General features: G+C 36.7%; 1 protein-coding gene across 6 annotated transcripts in view; it reads left to right on the forward strand.

The window, feature by feature from the left end:
- LRRK2 (leucine rich repeat kinase 2) overlaps window positions 1-6,095 on the forward strand; it is a 212,162-nt gene extending 206,067 nt beyond the window's left edge. For all 6 annotated transcript variants that reach the window (XM_025283992.3, XM_025283993.3, XM_025283994.3 and 3 more), the window contains 4 exons: window positions 898-1,050; window positions 2,252-2,460; window positions 4,301-4,372; window positions 5,224-6,095. In XM_025283992.3, the coding sequence (XP_025139777.3) occupies window positions 898-1,050; window positions 2,252-2,460; window positions 4,301-4,372; window positions 5,224-5,345 (556 nt within the window). In that variant the 3' untranslated portion in view covers window positions 5,346-6,095. The remainder of the gene's footprint in view (window positions 1-897; window positions 1,051-2,251; window positions 2,461-4,300; window positions 4,373-5,223) is intronic.
- The last annotated feature ends 11,361 nt before the right edge of the window (window positions 6,096-17,456 follow it).

Consider the following 17,456-nt stretch of genomic DNA (forward strand, 5'->3'; position numbering starts at 1 on the left):
TAATATCTCTCTCCCATTAAGCAGATACCATGGTAAAGAGACAGGGTAGTGTCAGGACATACTAATGAATATGATTTTATATTTAATAATATCTGTAATATCATTATAGATTAATATTTTATATTTAATGCATCAGTTATGGAAAAAGGAATGACTGGTCTGTTTCAGTAAGTCAGGGAAGAATTTGAGAGGAGCTGACATTTAAATTAAGCCTTGAAGTACAACTTGGAGTTTGCCATGCAGATGGGGCCTTTGGTTGCCAATCTGTTTGTGAAATGCCAAATATACTAGGTTGGAAGGTAGATGTTTAAAAATGTCTGTCATTTTCCTTTATTTTCAAAGGGGAAAGAAAAATGACAATTTGCTTTCTAATATTTGGATGATGGTGTGGATTTTTTCCCCCATACCTTGACTGGCTTGTGTTGAGGCAGATATATTTTAATATTTGAAGACTGCCACTAAGGTGGATTTAAAGGTCTTATGATTTTAAGTGTAAATGGGTGACCCTTAATATCCCAGTCATTCTTGACAATGTGGATTTTTTTGCAGTATTATAAAGTTACAGATATTATGATGATTTTCTTAGAAATCAAGATACTTTACATATTCAGATAATATAATATTCTATAAATAACCAGATAAAACTGAAATTAATAAAATAGGAAATAAAATAGGAAGCAAATTTAAATTTTATTATCAAGGAAGAAATATGAAGTAACCAGAAGTAGGTGAAGTATCAAAGTATTCTGTTCAGAATGGTTAGGGGATAATATGAAATAATTGTTTCTTTTTCAAAATAGTGTTAATCCTTTATATGCATTAAGAGCTAATATGAAGTTGTATTACATTTTAAAATAATAAAAAAAAATTAAATGACTTTCTTTTCTTTCCCTCTAGATTTTCCTATGCATCTTTCTGTGATTCCAACATCATAGCAGTGGTAGTAGACACGGCTCTTTATGTTGCTAAGAAAAATAGCCCATTTGTGGAAGTGTGGGATAAGAAGACTGAAAAACTCTGTGAACTAATAGATTGTGTGCACTTTTTAAAGTAAATTAATATTTTCTTTAATTTCTTTTATTGTGGAAAGAGTACTATGGGGCCTATCTGCTTAACAAATTTTTAAGTGTGCCCTGTGTTGTTGAATGTAGGTACAGTGTCATTGGTTCTTTATTTCATGCCTGTAAGAACTGTCCTTACACTTCAGATTTCACAGAGGGAGAAATTATGGCTTATTTTTCTTCCTTTATACTTCTAAATAGATAAATGTTAAAAAATTCAGAAACAAAATCATTAATAATTTTTGGCACCATCTGTTGGTATCCAGCAAATTTCATCTTTGGAAAAAAATAGAATCATAATAGACATGGTTTCTTCAAGGTATTACAAAGAAGAAGTCACAAAACAATATAAAATATGGGTGGAAAATGTGCTAGACTGACCAGGCTCAAGTGTGTAGGAGACTTCACATCACCCGCACACCTTGTGTGCTGCCTCTGGCATCCAGGACCATCACCAGTCTTATTTGCTAGCTACTGTATAGTTTTATTTTGGTTTTACTGTATAGAATTTTTTTTTTATCTTCTAGAGAACATTTTGATTATATACCATATCTGTAAATTGAGATTTCAAAGTTTACTAACACTTTAGTTTTTCTCTGGATGGTGAGGAGATTTCTGTTTGGAAGACCTGACAGTTCTGCCTAGTCCTTTCCTGGAGTTCTAAAATTATTGGAATTTTTTACTTCTGGATACCTCATTTTTGTCATGAATTATTCATTAGCTCAGGAAAAAATTCAGTGATTTGGATTCATATATTTTACATGTAGATGATTATAGTTTTAATTTTCTTTTATAACTTTTAAACTTCATGAAAAAATGTTGAAAGTAATGCTTTTTTTCTTTATATTGAACAGATACTTTTCATTTTTTGCTGCATCGCATAGGTTTGTTATATATAAAAATTATACCATCTTATTTATTTCAGAGTTTCTTGAAGTTAAGAGGCAATTGTTGTCTTATCTTTGATAATTTATGCTTTAAGTAGCAAAATGTGGCTCTTTGACATTCTATATTTAGCAAAATTAGTTTCATATAATTTTAATGATATGTAATGAATCTTATCATGCATTCATAATCCAAAATGTTGTATATATATTTATGTGTGTGTGTGTCTGTATGTATAGTCACATTTATTTTATCTCTTTATTTTTGAACAAAAAGGATTAATGCATGCTTTCTTTATGGTTTAGGGAGGAACTGGTCAGAGTAAGCAAGGAATTGAAACACAAAATGTGTTATTCTGGGAGAGTGAAGACTCTCTGCCTCCAGAAGAACACTGCTCTCTGGATAGGAACTGGAGGAGGCCATATCTTACTCCTTGATCTTTCAACTCGTCGGATTATACGTATAATTCACAACTTTTGTGATTCTGTTAGAGTCATGATGACTGCACAGTTAGGCAAGTTTACTTCCTTTAAATTTTTTTTCATATTCTCTTAAGACTATAAGAGTATGTTTTTTCTTCACTTCCCAACATTGTATGAAGTGTCTCAGAAATTCATAGTGAAATTTTGCAAGATATATTTTGAATAGGGGCCTTATAAGCATGAAGTGAGTAGATGTTTTTAGTCCCATAAGAGAAGCAGGTATTGCAAGTGAACACCAAATTTAGGTCTTACTTTCTCTTTCTCTTTTTTCTTTATAATTAAGGCTAAAGATATATAATGTTAAGTATTTTTAACTTTTCGACAAAGAAATTTAAGCAGATGATTATTTTGATCTTAAACTTTCTACCCTTGTTAAGAATACCATTTAGTTTTTCTTTCTGTAAATAAATTTATATTTTTGTACAGTATATATTGCTACCAGTGTATATTCTTATAGCAATATATACTTCATAATCTACATACAAATATTGGGAAATCATTATGTTTTATTTACTTTATGTTTTCTGTTGTTCCTACTTTTCTACTCAACTATGAAGAAATCATGATAGTACATGATGCTCACACTTAACTCTTATTTTGACTAGTTATTTGCTTTAGGGAATAGACTTAGTATTTATACAGAGTTGATCACAAAAATGGGGTTAAGTTCTATAAAACTAGAGTTTATGTAACTTTGGGGCTTCCCTGGTGGCTCCACAGCAAAAAAAAATCCACCTATAATGCAGACGTGAATTTGATCTCTGGGTCAGGAAGACTCCCTGGCGGAGACCATGGCAACCCACTCCAGTATTGTTGTTTTGGAGATCCCATGGACAGAGGAGCCTGGTGGGCTACCATCCGTGGGGTCACAAAAGAGTCGGACATGGCCTAGCTACTAAACAACATCAACGGATGTAACTTTAGCAAATGAATAATAAAAATGTTGGAACAGGATGAAGACAACAGTAAACTCCTTTTACAGGAATGTATTAAGGACAGATCAATGTTTCTCTTCAGTCTCACAAATTTTCCATGAATAGGTGTCAGAGTTGCATGAAAGTTAGAATTAGGGGCTCCTAGTGACTAACGACTGCCAGGACACTTGTCCATGCAAGCAAAGTAGTAGGTGTATGGGGGGTTGTCTCTCTAGTCTTACTCACCAAGGTTGTTGTATCCTTTAATTTGTATGTACTTGGTGTCCAAATGGTTGTTCATTACTGACATTAAAGGGCAATTTCAATGGGTTTAATTGATTTTTTAAATAATTTAAGCATAATATACAATATATGGCATGATCTAGCTTCACCTCCGTTCTCTCGCCCTTGTCTTTGCCGTATTCTTCTTTGCTCTTTCTGCTCTAGAAGAAAGTTCAGCCCCTCTTAAATACATGCTTCATCCTACCTCAAAGTTTTGTGTGTGCTGTTTCATTTTGCATAGTTAACTTAGTTACTGTTTAGTAACTAATCTCATCACTAGACCATAAAACTCCATTTGTCTCTCTTTAATACATTCCTGTAAAAGGAACTTACACTATCTCTTTGATATATAGCTTTTATTGGAGGAGTGATATATAAATATTGAGCCTATTTTGCAGAGAGTTTAAGCTATTTTCTCAGATTCACACAATAAGAATCATAACAAGAAAGTAAATCAAATTTTCTAACTTTAAAACGTACTGGTCACCTTGCAGAGTATTTTTCGTTCATCACCTTGAAGAGTATTTTTTGTTCAGACTCAGTTGAGGGATCTCTTAAGTAGTGGAATTGTAAGTTAATTTCCAAGGTTTTTGTGTCTTAAAATATGAACTGTTGTACTCTTTAAAGTCCAACTTATTATATTGTTTTAACAGAACTCTTTTATTTTTTAATATAGGAAGCCTTAAAAATGTCATGCTGGTTTTGGGGTATAACCGGAAAAGTGCTGAAGGTACACAACACCAAAAAGGTAATGTTTAATAGGATACTGTGTTTCAAGCAGACTGCAATGACATGAATAATTATAACATATTATGTTTTTATACATTTAGGTAAATATTACATATGCATACAACTTTAGGCATTTTTAATTGATAGCTTCTTTATAGTTCAAATAATTTAGAAATAAATCTTCAAAATTAAGTTTTAGTGATTTAGCAGTGTAATATATTTTTCTGGTGAAGTAGAGCTAGCAACCACTATTAAATGAGAACTAGCTCAAACCCAACATGGGTATTTTTCCTTAGATCTTATCTACTCCATATTATCCAAATCATAGTCTGATTTTGAAAAGTGTTTGAAAAAGCTTTATTCTTTCAGAAAATGAAGTTTTATGTTACTAAAGGTCCATTGTTAAAATTTAGTAGTTAGTTCTATAATGTATTTTAAAACACTTTCCAAATATAATTTCTTATAAATGGTAATAATTTAGTATGTTACTTTTATATGCATATGTGTATATTGTGTGTGTGTGTGTGTGTGTGTGTAGTCCCAGGTGGCACTAATGGTAAAGAACCTAGATGCCAATGCAGGAGAATTAAGAGATCCAGGTTCGATCCCTGGGTCGGGAAGATGACCTGGAGGAGGGCATGGCAACTTGCTCCAGTAGTCTTGCCTGGAAAATTCCACGGACAGAGGAGCCTGGAAGGCTACAGTTCATGGGGCCACAGAGTCAGTCATGACTGAGCACATACACACACACACACACACATAAATATATACACACATACACATTGGTCCAACAGCTAAATATAAATTAACAAAAGGTAAAAATGTTTCATGGCAGATCTTTGTAACATGATTTGTTTTTTAATTTTCTAGAGATACAGTCTTGCTTGTCTGTTTGGGACATCAATCTTCCACATGAAGTGCAAAATTTAGAAAAACATATTGAAGTAAGAAAAGAATTAGCTGAAAAAATGAGAAGAACATCTGTTGAATAAGAGGGATATTGGAAATCTTTATCTTTGGATAGAAAAGTGGTTATCTTCTCTTGTAAATATCTTTTAAAAATGTTTATGTATAAAAGAATAATTTCCACTACTTGCTGTTTGCTAATGTGTATATGAAGGAATGTTTATAGATTTTATTTTGTAAAAATGTACAAAATTGTTACCAGTGAAAATATATTTTAAAGAACTATTTTAAATGTAATATTTCTTATATATCCTAATTAAGTTTATGGATTAAGTAATAAAAGGAAATCTAAAAAGTACTTGATTGTAGTACTCATACTGAAATTTACAAAGTGGATAATTTTTTGTTTTGTTACTCATAATGAAGGTTATGTTTATTTTGCATTCTGTGATTAAGACAGGTCTATTGCTGGATTACCATCTATATATTCTGTGAAGTGGAATAAAAATATTAGAAAAGCTTAATACATTCCTTCTTAGATTGCTTTAAAATGCAGTTATCATATATACTTGTAAATAGACATTGAATTTGCACTAATGAAGCCCTTTGCTGGAACATGAGTTATTTTTGTTGCTGATGTAAACAATGCATCTCATACAACTTCACTTTATCTAAAACAAAATGCCATAAAATGTGCTGATAAGAAACTAACATGTTGTCAAAATCCTCCTATCCAAGAAAGATGTAGCTTTCTCTTTCCTATATTGCAACTCTGTCTTCAAATATGAAATCATAAAGTTTTATAATTGGTGTAAATAAAATGTTCAGTCCTTCAAGTGATATTGTTATATTTTAATTTTGATTTTAAGTGCTAAACCACACCATTGACTACTTGTTCCCAGTCTTCTTCACTCCAAATATTAGTACTCATCTTTTTCCTTAATTTGTGACCTGCAAATTCTACATCAGTCAAAATAGAAACTATTTTCAGAATTATAGAATTCTACAACTCCCACCAAGACCATGGGGATAAGAATGTAACATTCCAGTTTGCTGAAACAGAAAGGAGCTTTAGCTATGATGGGTACCTGTTAACCTATTCTTCTAAATTATACTTGAACTGTTTAAATAAATTCTTATAGTTGGAGTGTTGGGCTTCCTTGATAGCTCAGTTGGTAATGAATCTGCCAGCAATGCAGGGGACCCCAGTTCTATTCCTAGGTCAGGAATATCTGCTGGAGAAGGGATAGGCTACCCACTCCAGTATTCTTGGGCTTCCCTTATGGCTCAGCTAGTAGAGAATCTGCCTGCAATGCAGGAGTCCTGGGTTCGATCCCTGGGTTGGGAAAATCCTCTGGAGAAGGAAAAGGCTACCCACCCCAGTACTATGGTGTGGAGAATTCCATGGACCTTATAATCCATTGGGTTGCAAAGAGTTGGACACGACTGAGCAACTTTCACTTCACTTCACTTCCCTTCATAATAGGAGTGTCAGGGTCAAGTACCTAGGTAACCATTTAAGTGTCATTTCTGCTTTAAAAGACATTGGGGGGGGGGGGGGGCGGAATGGCGTAAATCTGTTGGCCCTGGCCAAAATTTCTTATTTCAAACTATTCCCTGTGATAGGATGAAAGTGAAGTGAAAGTGTTAGTTGCTTAGTCGTGTCTGACTCTTTGCAACTCCGTGGACTGAAGCCTACCAAACTCCTCTGTACATGGGATTCTCCAGGCAAGAATACTGGAATGGGTTGCCATTCCCTTCTACAGGGGATTTTCCAAACCCAGGGATTGAACCTGGGTCTCCTGCATTGCAGGCAGATTCTTTATCATCTGAACCACCAGGGAAGCCTATAATAGATAACTAGTCTATTTAATAGACTCAAAACTGAGAATTTTATTATATGAAGCCTTTAAATTTATGTTAATGGTAATTTATGTATTCTTAACCCTGATTCTCCATTTCAAAAGCATCTATGTTTTATTTGTTGTGTAGTTAAAAAAAAAAAAGTCAGAAATAATGGAACTATTTGCTCCTGTGATATTTCTCATTGTTATTTTGTATTTACATGCCAGTTTTTCCAAAAGACAATTATGAAGAAATACAAAATGAACATTGTATTTAAATGAAGTAATAAACATTTTAAAAGCACATTTGTGAATTTTAAAACTTTGTTTTGTTTTTCACATGTAAGTCTGTAATCCATCTAAACTTTGTACTAATCTGTGTTTGTTACATTCCACTATAGGAGTTGCTAACTGAAGTTTTCTCCTAGAGATTTAGTTAGTTTCCTATAGTACAATCAGTTGTCAGGATATAACCCAGGATATAATCTCAGGATATAATCCAGGATATAATTTCAGGATATAACCCAGTGGGCATAATATATTCTATTTTCAAATTCTCGTAGAAATTTTAAGAATTTTTCACTTGAGTACTATACAAAAAATAAGACCAATTTATTAAAAAAAAAAGTCATTAATTTTTTTTCTTCTAATTGGAACACTAAAAACACTACTAACCATTATCAAAACATAAGTATTTACCGTAATTAAAAATATACTTTTACATGGGAGTTTTAGATGTAAAGAAAAGGGAGCCCCTATAAATCTAATTCTGGCAAGCATTATTGATTATGTGTGAACTATTTAGCTATTTTTCATCAAGACAGTAAGACATATATTGATGAAAGAGTGCAGAGGTAGCAAAAGAGATGGCCTTTTTGTCAGTTTCATTGCTGCTTACTGGGTTTGCTTTTTATGTCCTGCTGCTGCTGCTAAATCGCTTCAGTCGTACCCGACTCTTAGCAACCTCATGGACTGCAGCCTACCAGGCTCCTCCGTCCATGGGATTTTCCAGGCAAGAGTACTGGAGTGGGTTGCTATGTCCTACATTGGTCTAAATTCCATGTCAGACTATCCCCACAAGGGGATTTCCTTGTGACAAAGTGGTAGCTGCAAACAGTTAACAGGAGTTTTTTCTGCACTTACTGAAATAAACATATTAAGTGCAACTCTGTCAGTGGTGTTAACTATGGACATAATTTTTTAATATGAAAATCAGTGTGACTGATAGGATTTACAATTTTCTCTTCTCCAGTGAATTGCCTGCAGCTGCCTGTTTCCTGATGGTACATCCCTGTTCTGAATTGGGTAATGTTTTGTGTTACAGGGTAGAGTGAGAATGCTCTGACTTTTTGTTATTAGCGGGAGGGTAACTGGGAGTAGACAACAGGGTTGAGGTTGAAGATCATCCAATAAAAACTTTTCTGCCTTAGCAAAGAATTACTTTTTTGTAGGTAACTTTCATGTATTGCAATCAATCCCTTTTTGCTCCCTCCCCTATAATATGGGTTTTTAAAAAATTTATCTGCTTCATATCCACCATGTCTGAGCTACATTATAGACTAGCACAATACCCCTGGCACATAGTCATATATGGGAAATTTAATTTGTCATTCTAAACCATCTATTAATTTCTTAAAATTTCTGGACAGTCCCTTCTTATAAGAGGAAATTATAACATAAACGAGGTAATTTCAGTTTTATGTGACTGCTGCTGCTGCTGCTAAGTCGCTTCAGTCATGTCTGACTCTGTGTGACCCCATAGACGGCAGCCCACCAGGCTCCCCCGTCCCTGGGATTCTCCAGGCAAGAACACTGGAGTGGGTTGCCATTTCCTTCTCCAATGCATGAAAGTGAAAAGTGAAAGTGAAGTCGCTCAGTCGTGTCCGACTCTTCGTGACCCCATGGACTGCAACCTACCAGGCTCCACCGTCCATGGGATTTTCCAGGCAAGAGTACTGTAGTGGGTTGCCATTGTGTACTTGAATAAATCTGGGAGACTTGAATAAATTTGAGACATTGTAGCTCTTAATTCACAACTGATTTACAGACCAAATTAACATCACATGTGTTTCCAAAAAACATCAGGAGACTATTGAAAGTTGTTTTGGTTAGGTGCCTAGAAAAAAAAAAAGAAAAACTTACATCTTCTCTGAAGGAATAGATATTTGTCCTTTTTTTCAAGTAACATAAGTTTTTAAAGACAAGTGGTGTACATTTTAATATACAGAACCTACTAGTAATGATGACAACATGAGAAAGAAGCTTCACGATCAACTCAGAGCAAAAGAGGTCATCTAAGGAAACAGTGTCACAGTTTATTTTTGGGGGCTCCAAAATCACTGCAGATGGTGATTGCAGCCATGAAATTAAAATAAATTAAAAATAATAATAATAGAAAAATAAAAGATGGTTACTCCTTGGAAAGAAAGTTATGACCAACCTAAATAACATATTAAAAAGCAGAGACATTACTTTGCCAACAAAGGTCCGTCTAGTCAAGGCTATGGTTTTCCCTATGGTCATGTATGGATGTGAGAGTTGGACTGTGAAGAAAGCTGAGCGCCGAAGAATTGATGCTTTTGAACTGTGGTGTTGGAGAAGACTCTTGAGAGTCCCTTGGACTACAAGGGGATCCAACCAGTCCATTCTAAAGGAGATCAGTCCTGGGTGTTCTTTGGAAGGAATGATGCTAAAGCTGCAACTCCAGTACTTTGGCCACCTCATGCGAAGAGTTGACTCATTGGAAAAGACTCTGATGCTGGGAGGGATTGGGGGCAGGAGGAGAAGGGGACGACAGAGGATGAGATGGCTGGATGGCATCACTGACTCGATGGACGTGAGTCTGAGTGAACTCCGGGAGTTGGTGATGGACAGGGAGGCCTGGCGTGCTGCGATTCATGGGGTCACAAAGAGTCGGACACAACTGAGCGACTGAACTGAACTGAACTGAAGAGTCCAAATATTAGAACTGTGAAACAGAGTCTGCAAAAAAGATAAGCTTGAACATTTTTTCAGGTATCAGGAAACCGGAAGTATTGCATGACTAAGGAGATTTGAAAATGAACCAAGTGAAACTTCTAAAAAGGAGAAATACAATAGCTATAGTTAAAAGAAATCATCTTTTTCTTTTTTGTTGTCTTTGCATTCAGAGAGCGCAGTGAAATTGAGTCTTTTGTTGACTTACTTTCAGGGGCAAATATGCATGTGGCAAGCCATGTTCAGTCGTGTCTGACTCTGCTACCCCATGGACTGACCTCCAGAATCCTCTGTCCATGGGATTTTTCCCAGCAAGAATATTGGAGTGGATTGCCCTTTTTTCCCTCCAGGTGATCTTTCTGACCCAGGTATCAAACCTGTGTCTCCTGCATCTCCTGGGTCTCCTGCACTGCAGGCAGATTCTTTACTGCTGAGCTAGTGGGGTAGCCCAAAAATGTCATAGATTAGTTTAATAGCATTTTAGATGAACAAAAAGTTAGTGAACCTAAAGATAAACAAAAGATATTTTTTATAGTGCAGCAGATTAATCTATAGCAAAATAGATTAATCATGTACACTGAGTAGTCAAGAATCCTGTGGGATGGGGTAAGAATTTCAATTTTCTGGTTGGACTATTAGAAGAAGGATAGGGGAGAAGTGTTTCTGAGAAGACAATGGCTAAGAAATGGCTAGAACTGATAAAAGATAGCAATCTTTATACAAGAAGACTTGAGAATTTAAATTAGGATAAACTAAAAGATAGCTCCACATAGACACACAATATAAAATAAAAGACCTAGGTGAATCTCATAAACATTGCATTGAGCAATTAAAGCCAAACATAAGGAATAAACATTTTGCTTCTGTTCATATAAAAATTAAAAGAAAATTTGAGCTCTATTGTTTAAGTATGCATAGATAACATGGCAAAACTAGAAGCAGTAAAGAAATGGTGACTACAAATGTCAAGACAGTGATCATCTTTATAAAAGAGGAAAGGAATTATGATTGAGAAGCAGGCAGGCAGGGGATTCTAGGATGCTGGAAAATGTTTTCATCTAAAACACTGATGATTAGATGGGGTTTGGTTGTATAAAAATTTCTTAAATTATACATTTACATTTATATACTTATTCATATCATCTTTCAATTAAAAATGAGATCATACTAATTTACCTGCACTGAATGAAGTAAATTGTCCTGAAGACATTTGCTAAAAAATGTTTTAAATTTCTGTAGTTCTTACTCTTTGTGTTTAGTTTTTTAGTAGGGCATATGGTTTGATAGGGAACAAATCATTCCAAAACATTCCCTAGATAAGGAAATGTATCATTTATTGCTAGCTATTAGCAATTATTATCAATTATTATTATAATTGATCTAATATCAATTATTATTGCTAGCTAACATCACTGCACACTGCGTTACTAAGGTTTAACATTACAGTTAACACTATACACACAAAATAATTCTGAACTTCTAAGCTTAGAGTGTTCAGTATTAAGACATCAGATCAGTCGCTCGGTCGTGTCAGACTCTTTGTGACCCCATGAATTGCAGCACGCCAGGCCTCCCTGTCCATCACCAACTCCCGGAGTTCACTCAGACTCATGTCCATCGAGTCAATGATGCCATCCAGCCATCTCATCCTCTGTCATCCCCTTCTCCTCCTGCCCCGAATCTCTCCCAGCATCAGAGTCTTTTCCAATGAGTCAACTCTTCGCATGAGGTGGCCAAAGTACTGGAGTTTCAGCTTTAGCATCATTCCTTCCCAAGAAATCCCAGGGCTGATCTCCTTCAGAATGGACTGGTTGGATCTCCTTGCAGTCCAAGGGACTCTCAAGAGTCTTCTCCAACTCCACAGTTCAAAAGCATCAATTCTTCCGCGCTCAGCCTTCTTCACAGTCCAACTCTCACATCCATACATGACCACAGCAAAAACCATAGCCTTGACTAGACAAACCTTTGTTGGCAAAGTAATGTCTCTGCTTTTGAATATGCTATCTAGGTTGGTCATAACTTTCCTTCCAAGGAGTAAGCATCTTTTAATCTCATGGCTGCAGTCACCATCTGCAGTGATTTTGGAGACCAGAAAAATAAAGTCTGATACTGTTTCCACTCTTTCCCCATCTATTTCCCATGAAGTGATGGGACCGGATGCCATGATCTTCATTTTCTGAATGTTGAGCTTTAAGCCAACTTTTTCCCTCTCCACTTTCACTTTCATCAAGAGGCTTTTGAGTTCCTCTTCACTTTCTGCCATAAGGGTGGTGTCATCTGCATATCTGAGGTTATTGATATTTCTCCCAGCAATCTTGATTCCAGCTTGTGTTTCTTCCAATCCAGCGTTTCTCGTGATGTACTCTGCATATAAGTTAAATAAGCAGGGTGACAATATACAGCCTTGATGTACTCCTTTTCCTATTTGGAACCAGTCTGTTGTCCCATGTGCAGTTCTAACTTGCTTCCTGACCTGCATACAAATTTCTCAAGAGGCAAATCAGGTGTTCTGGTATTCCCATCTCTTTCAGAATTTTCCACAGTTTTTTGTGAGCCACAGAGTCAAAGGCTTTGGCATAGTCAATAAAGCAGAAATAGATGCTTTTCTGGACCTCTCTTGCTTTTTCCATGATCCAGCGGATGTTGGCAATTTGATCTCTGGTTCCTCTGCCTTTTCTAAAACCAGCTTGAACATCAGGAAGTTCACGGTTCACATATTGCTGAAGCCTGGCTTGGAGAATTTTGAGCATTACTTTACTAGCGTGTGAGATGAGTGCAATTGTGCGGTAGTTTGAGCATTCTTTGGCATTGCCTTTCTTTGGGATTGGAATGAAAACTGGCCTTTTCCAGTCCTGTGGCCACTGCTGAGTTTTCCAAATTTGCTGGCATATTGAGTGCAGCACTTTCACAGCATCATCTTTCAGAGTTTGAAATAGCTCACCTGAAATTCCATCACCTCCACTAGCTTTGTTCGTACTGATGCTAACTAAGGCCCACTTGACTTCACACTCCAGGATGTCTGGCTCTAGGTGAGTGATCACACCATCGTGATTATCTGGGTCATGAAGATCTTTTTTCTACAGTTCTTCTGTGTATTCTTGCCATCTCTTCTTAATATCTTTTGCTTCTGTTAGGTCCATACTGTTTCTGTCTTTTTTTGCATGAAATGTTCCTTTGGTATCTCTGATTTTCTTGAAGAGATATCTAGTCTTTCCCATTCTGTTGTTTTCCTCTCTTTCTTTGCATTGATCGCTGAAGAAGGCTTTCTTATCTCTTCTTGCTATTCTTTGGAACTCTGCATTCAGATGTTTATATCTTTCCTTTTCTCCTTTGCTTTTCGCTTCTCTTCTTTTCTCAGCTATTTCTAAGGCCTCCCCAGGCAGCCATTTTGCTTTTTGGCATTTCTTTTCCATGGGGATGGTCTTGATCCCTTTCTCCTGTACAATGTCATGAACCTCATTCCATAGCTCATCAGGCACTCTATCTATCAGATCTAGGCCCTTAAATCTATTTCTCACTTCCACTGTATAATCATAAGGGATTTGATTTAGGTCATACCCGAATGCTCTAGTGGTTTTCCCTACTTTCTTCAATTTCAGTCTGAATTTGGCAATAAGGAGTTCATGGTCTGAGCCACAGTCAGCTCCTGGTCTTGTTTTTGCTGACTGTATAGAGCTTCTCCATCTTTGGCTACAAAGAATATAATCAATCTGATTTTGGTGTTGACCATCTGGTGATGTCCATGTATAGAGTCTTCTCTTGTGTTGTTGGAAGAGGGTGTTTGTTATGACCAGTGCATTTTCTTGGCAAAACTCTATTAGTCTTTGCCCTGCTTCATTCCGTATTCCAAGGCCAAATTTGCCTGTTACTCCAGGTGTTTCTTGACTTCCTACTTTTGCATTCCAGTCCCCTATAATGAAAAGGACATCTTTTTTGGGTGTTAGTTCTAAAAGGTCTTGTAGGTCTTCATAGAACCGTTCAACTTCAGCTTCTTCAGCATTACTGGTTGGGGCATAGACTTGAATTACTGTGATATTGAATGGTTTGCCTTGGAAACAAACAGAGATCATTCTATCGCTTTTGAGATTGCATCCAAGTACTACATTCGGACTCTTTTGTTGACCATGATGGCTACTCCATTTCTTCTCAGGGATTCCTGCCTGCAGTAGTAGATATAATGGTCATCTGAGTTAAATTCACCCATTCCAGTCCATTTCAGTTCACTGATTCCTAGAATGTAGACATTCACTCTTGCCATCTCTTGTTTGACCACTTCCAATTTGGCTTGATTCATGAAACTGACATTCCAGGTTCCTATGCAATATTGCTCTTTACAGCATCGGACCTTGCTTCTATCACCAGTCACATCCACAGCTGGGTATTGTTTTTGCTTTGGCTCCATCCCTCCATTCTTTCTGGAGTTATTTCTCCACTGATCTCCGGTAGCATATTGGGCACCTACTGACCTGGGGAGTTCCTCTTTCAGTATCCTATCATTTTGCCTTTTCATACTGTTCATGGGGTTCTCAAGGCAAGAATACTGAAGTGGTTTGCCATTCCCTTCTCCAGTGGACCACATTCTGTCAGATTTCTCCACCATGACCCGCCCATCTTGGGTTGTCCCACGGGCGTGGCTTAGTTTCATTGAGTTAGATAAGGCTATGGTCCTAGTGTGATTAGATTGACTAGTTTTCTGTGAGTATGGTTTCAGTGTGTCTGCCCTCTGAAGCCCTCTTGCAACACCTACTGTCTTACTTGGGTTTCTCTTACTTTGGGCGTGGGGTATCTCTTCACGGCTGCTCCAGCAAAGTGCAGCCATTGCTCCTTACCTTGGACGAGGGGTATCTCCTCACCACCGCCCTTCCTGACCTTCAATGTGGGATAGCTCCTCTAGGCCCTCCTGTGCCCGCGCAGCCACGGATCCTTGAATGTGGGGTTGGGCCTCCCGGAAAAGTAGAAAAGAGTAGCAGGTTTGGGGAAGATGATTATTTCATTTTTGACATTTATTTTTGCTTTTTTAAAACATGCAGATGGGCATGTTCAGTAGGTAGTTGTGAGTACTGATCCAAGACTCAGAAAAAACAGTGTGTCAAAGGTAGATCTGTAAGTGACCTTTGAGAGGTCATCTGTATTGGTTTGCTGCTGCTGCTGCTGCTAAGTCGCTTCAGTCGTGTCTGACTCTGTGTGACCCCATAGACAGCAGCCCACCAGGCTCCCCCGTCCCTGAGATTCTCCAGGCAAGAACACTGGAGTGAGTTGCCATTTCCTTCTCCAATGCATGAAAGTGAAAAGGGAAAGTGAAGTTGCTCAGTCATGTTCGACTCCTAGCCACCCCATGGACTGCAGCCTTCCAGGCTCCTCCATCCATGGGATTTTCTAGGGCTGCCATCACAAAGGATTGAAGACTGGGTGATTAAGCAGCCTGTGTGCTAAGAAACTTCATTTGTGTCTGTTTCTTTGTGACCTTGTGGACTATAGCCCACCAAACTCCTCTGCCCATGGGATTCTCCAGGCAAAATTCCAACCCACTCCTGGACTGGGTTGCCATGCCCTCCTCTAAGGGGATTTTCCCAACCCAGGGATCAAACCCACATCTCTTATGTCTCCTGCATTAGCAGGCGAATTCTTTACCACTAGCGCCACTGACAAGGCTGTTTACTTTTGAGGGCTGTGAGGGAAGAAACTGCCCTAGGTCTCTCTCCTTGGCTTATAGACGGTCATCTTCTCCCTGTGTTCAGATTGTCTTCTTTGTATACACGTCTGTTCAAATTTTCTCTTCTTATAAGAACACCAATTATATTGGATTGAGTCCCACCTTAATGACATTTTAATTTAATTCTTTAAAGACCCTACCTTCAAATATGGTTACAATCTGAGGCACTAGAGTTTAAGATTTGAACATATGAAACTTTGAGGGATCACAATTCATTCTATAACACCATCATTTTAAAATATGAGAATATGAAATGGCCAATGAAGAGGGTCATACTGGAGAAAGAAGGCGCTGGAGCACATCTGGCTTCAGAAGAGATATAAGGGAACAGGCTGAGGAGGAGACAGCTTAAAGATGCCCAATGGAATCAAAAGTGTCAGAATGTTCAATAAGGATCTATCTGGACTAAATAACAATGCAAATAAATATGATTAAGCTGTCCATGGTGACCATTTAGAGAACTCAGTTTATAGAGTAGAAGGCCACTGGAAGTGGTTTGAGAAGTATGCCTAACTAAGAAAGTGCAGGAAGAATGAAAAGACAGCAGTGAATGCTAAGAAGCAGAAGAAAGCTGGAAAGAGGGAACAATATAATACATGGGGTGAGAGGGTAATATTAAAAGACAAATAGAGTGATCTTTAGAAATATGTCTTACGTTGAGCACAAGAAACGATTTCAATGATACCAGGGCAGAGAGAAGACAAAGTTTAGTGAGGGATATGGCTACTATAAATCTCTTTATCAAGAGAAGGCCAATGTTCTAACTCCTCTTAAAATTTTATTCAAAGAAGTTGACTGAATAGTTGTATGTATCAAGGCCACTATAATATGTTTATCAGAACCCTGAGAAAGTTTCTTGTTTATTCTTTTATAAAATCACTCTCTGAAAGTCTGTTCCTATATTACAATTTCTTCTGCTTACTAAATATTATTTCAAGAACATTTGGCAAAGTTAAATTGGAGGTGGTAATTTACTGTAGAAAATTATTCATTTTCTATATCTAATGTTAAATATTATTAATTACTTATATAAATTTAAATAATATTGATTCAAAAATTCAATTGTATTTTTTTTTATATGAAGCTTCCCATACAGCAAAAAGGTTCTGATTTCCAGACACTCAACTTTCAAACATAATTTCAGATCATAATATATGAAAGTAGGGAACTTGGTTCTGCAATCCAAACAGACACTGTTTAACATTTTCTGTATTTGCTTCTGGTGCAAACAGTATTGATAAAACAAACAATCTTCCCATTCTAGTGTCACTGTTCTTTCAAATGTTGATTTTTCCTCCACCAGTATGTCATTATGTGTATAGACACTTAAGCCACATCCTTTTAAATCAAGAAGGAAACATCTAGCTATTGTTCTTTTTGATGGATGTGTTTTAAGCAATGTACCGTAGTTATGCAGTGTATGTTTTAGTATTATTAGATGGTTTTATCCAAACAATATACCATTACAAAAGAGTTAAAGTACTTAATTTCCTTGTAAACACAAGCTACCTAATGAGAAATTGCAGAACAAAAGTGAGTCTACCTCCTAGAAAAATTGTTTTTACGGACACTATTTAACATTTGCTAAGTCGATAGTTTTAATTCCTTTAAAAATACTTTTCCTTTTATAATACCAGTGATGGTTACTTTGAAATCTTAGAAGG

The sequence above is a fragment of the Bubalus bubalis genome, chromosome 4 (genome assembly GCF_019923935.1).
Source record: "Bubalus bubalis isolate 160015118507 breed Murrah chromosome 4, NDDB_SH_1, whole genome shotgun sequence".
Taxonomy (NCBI): domain Eukaryota; kingdom Metazoa; phylum Chordata; class Mammalia; order Artiodactyla; family Bovidae; genus Bubalus; species Bubalus bubalis.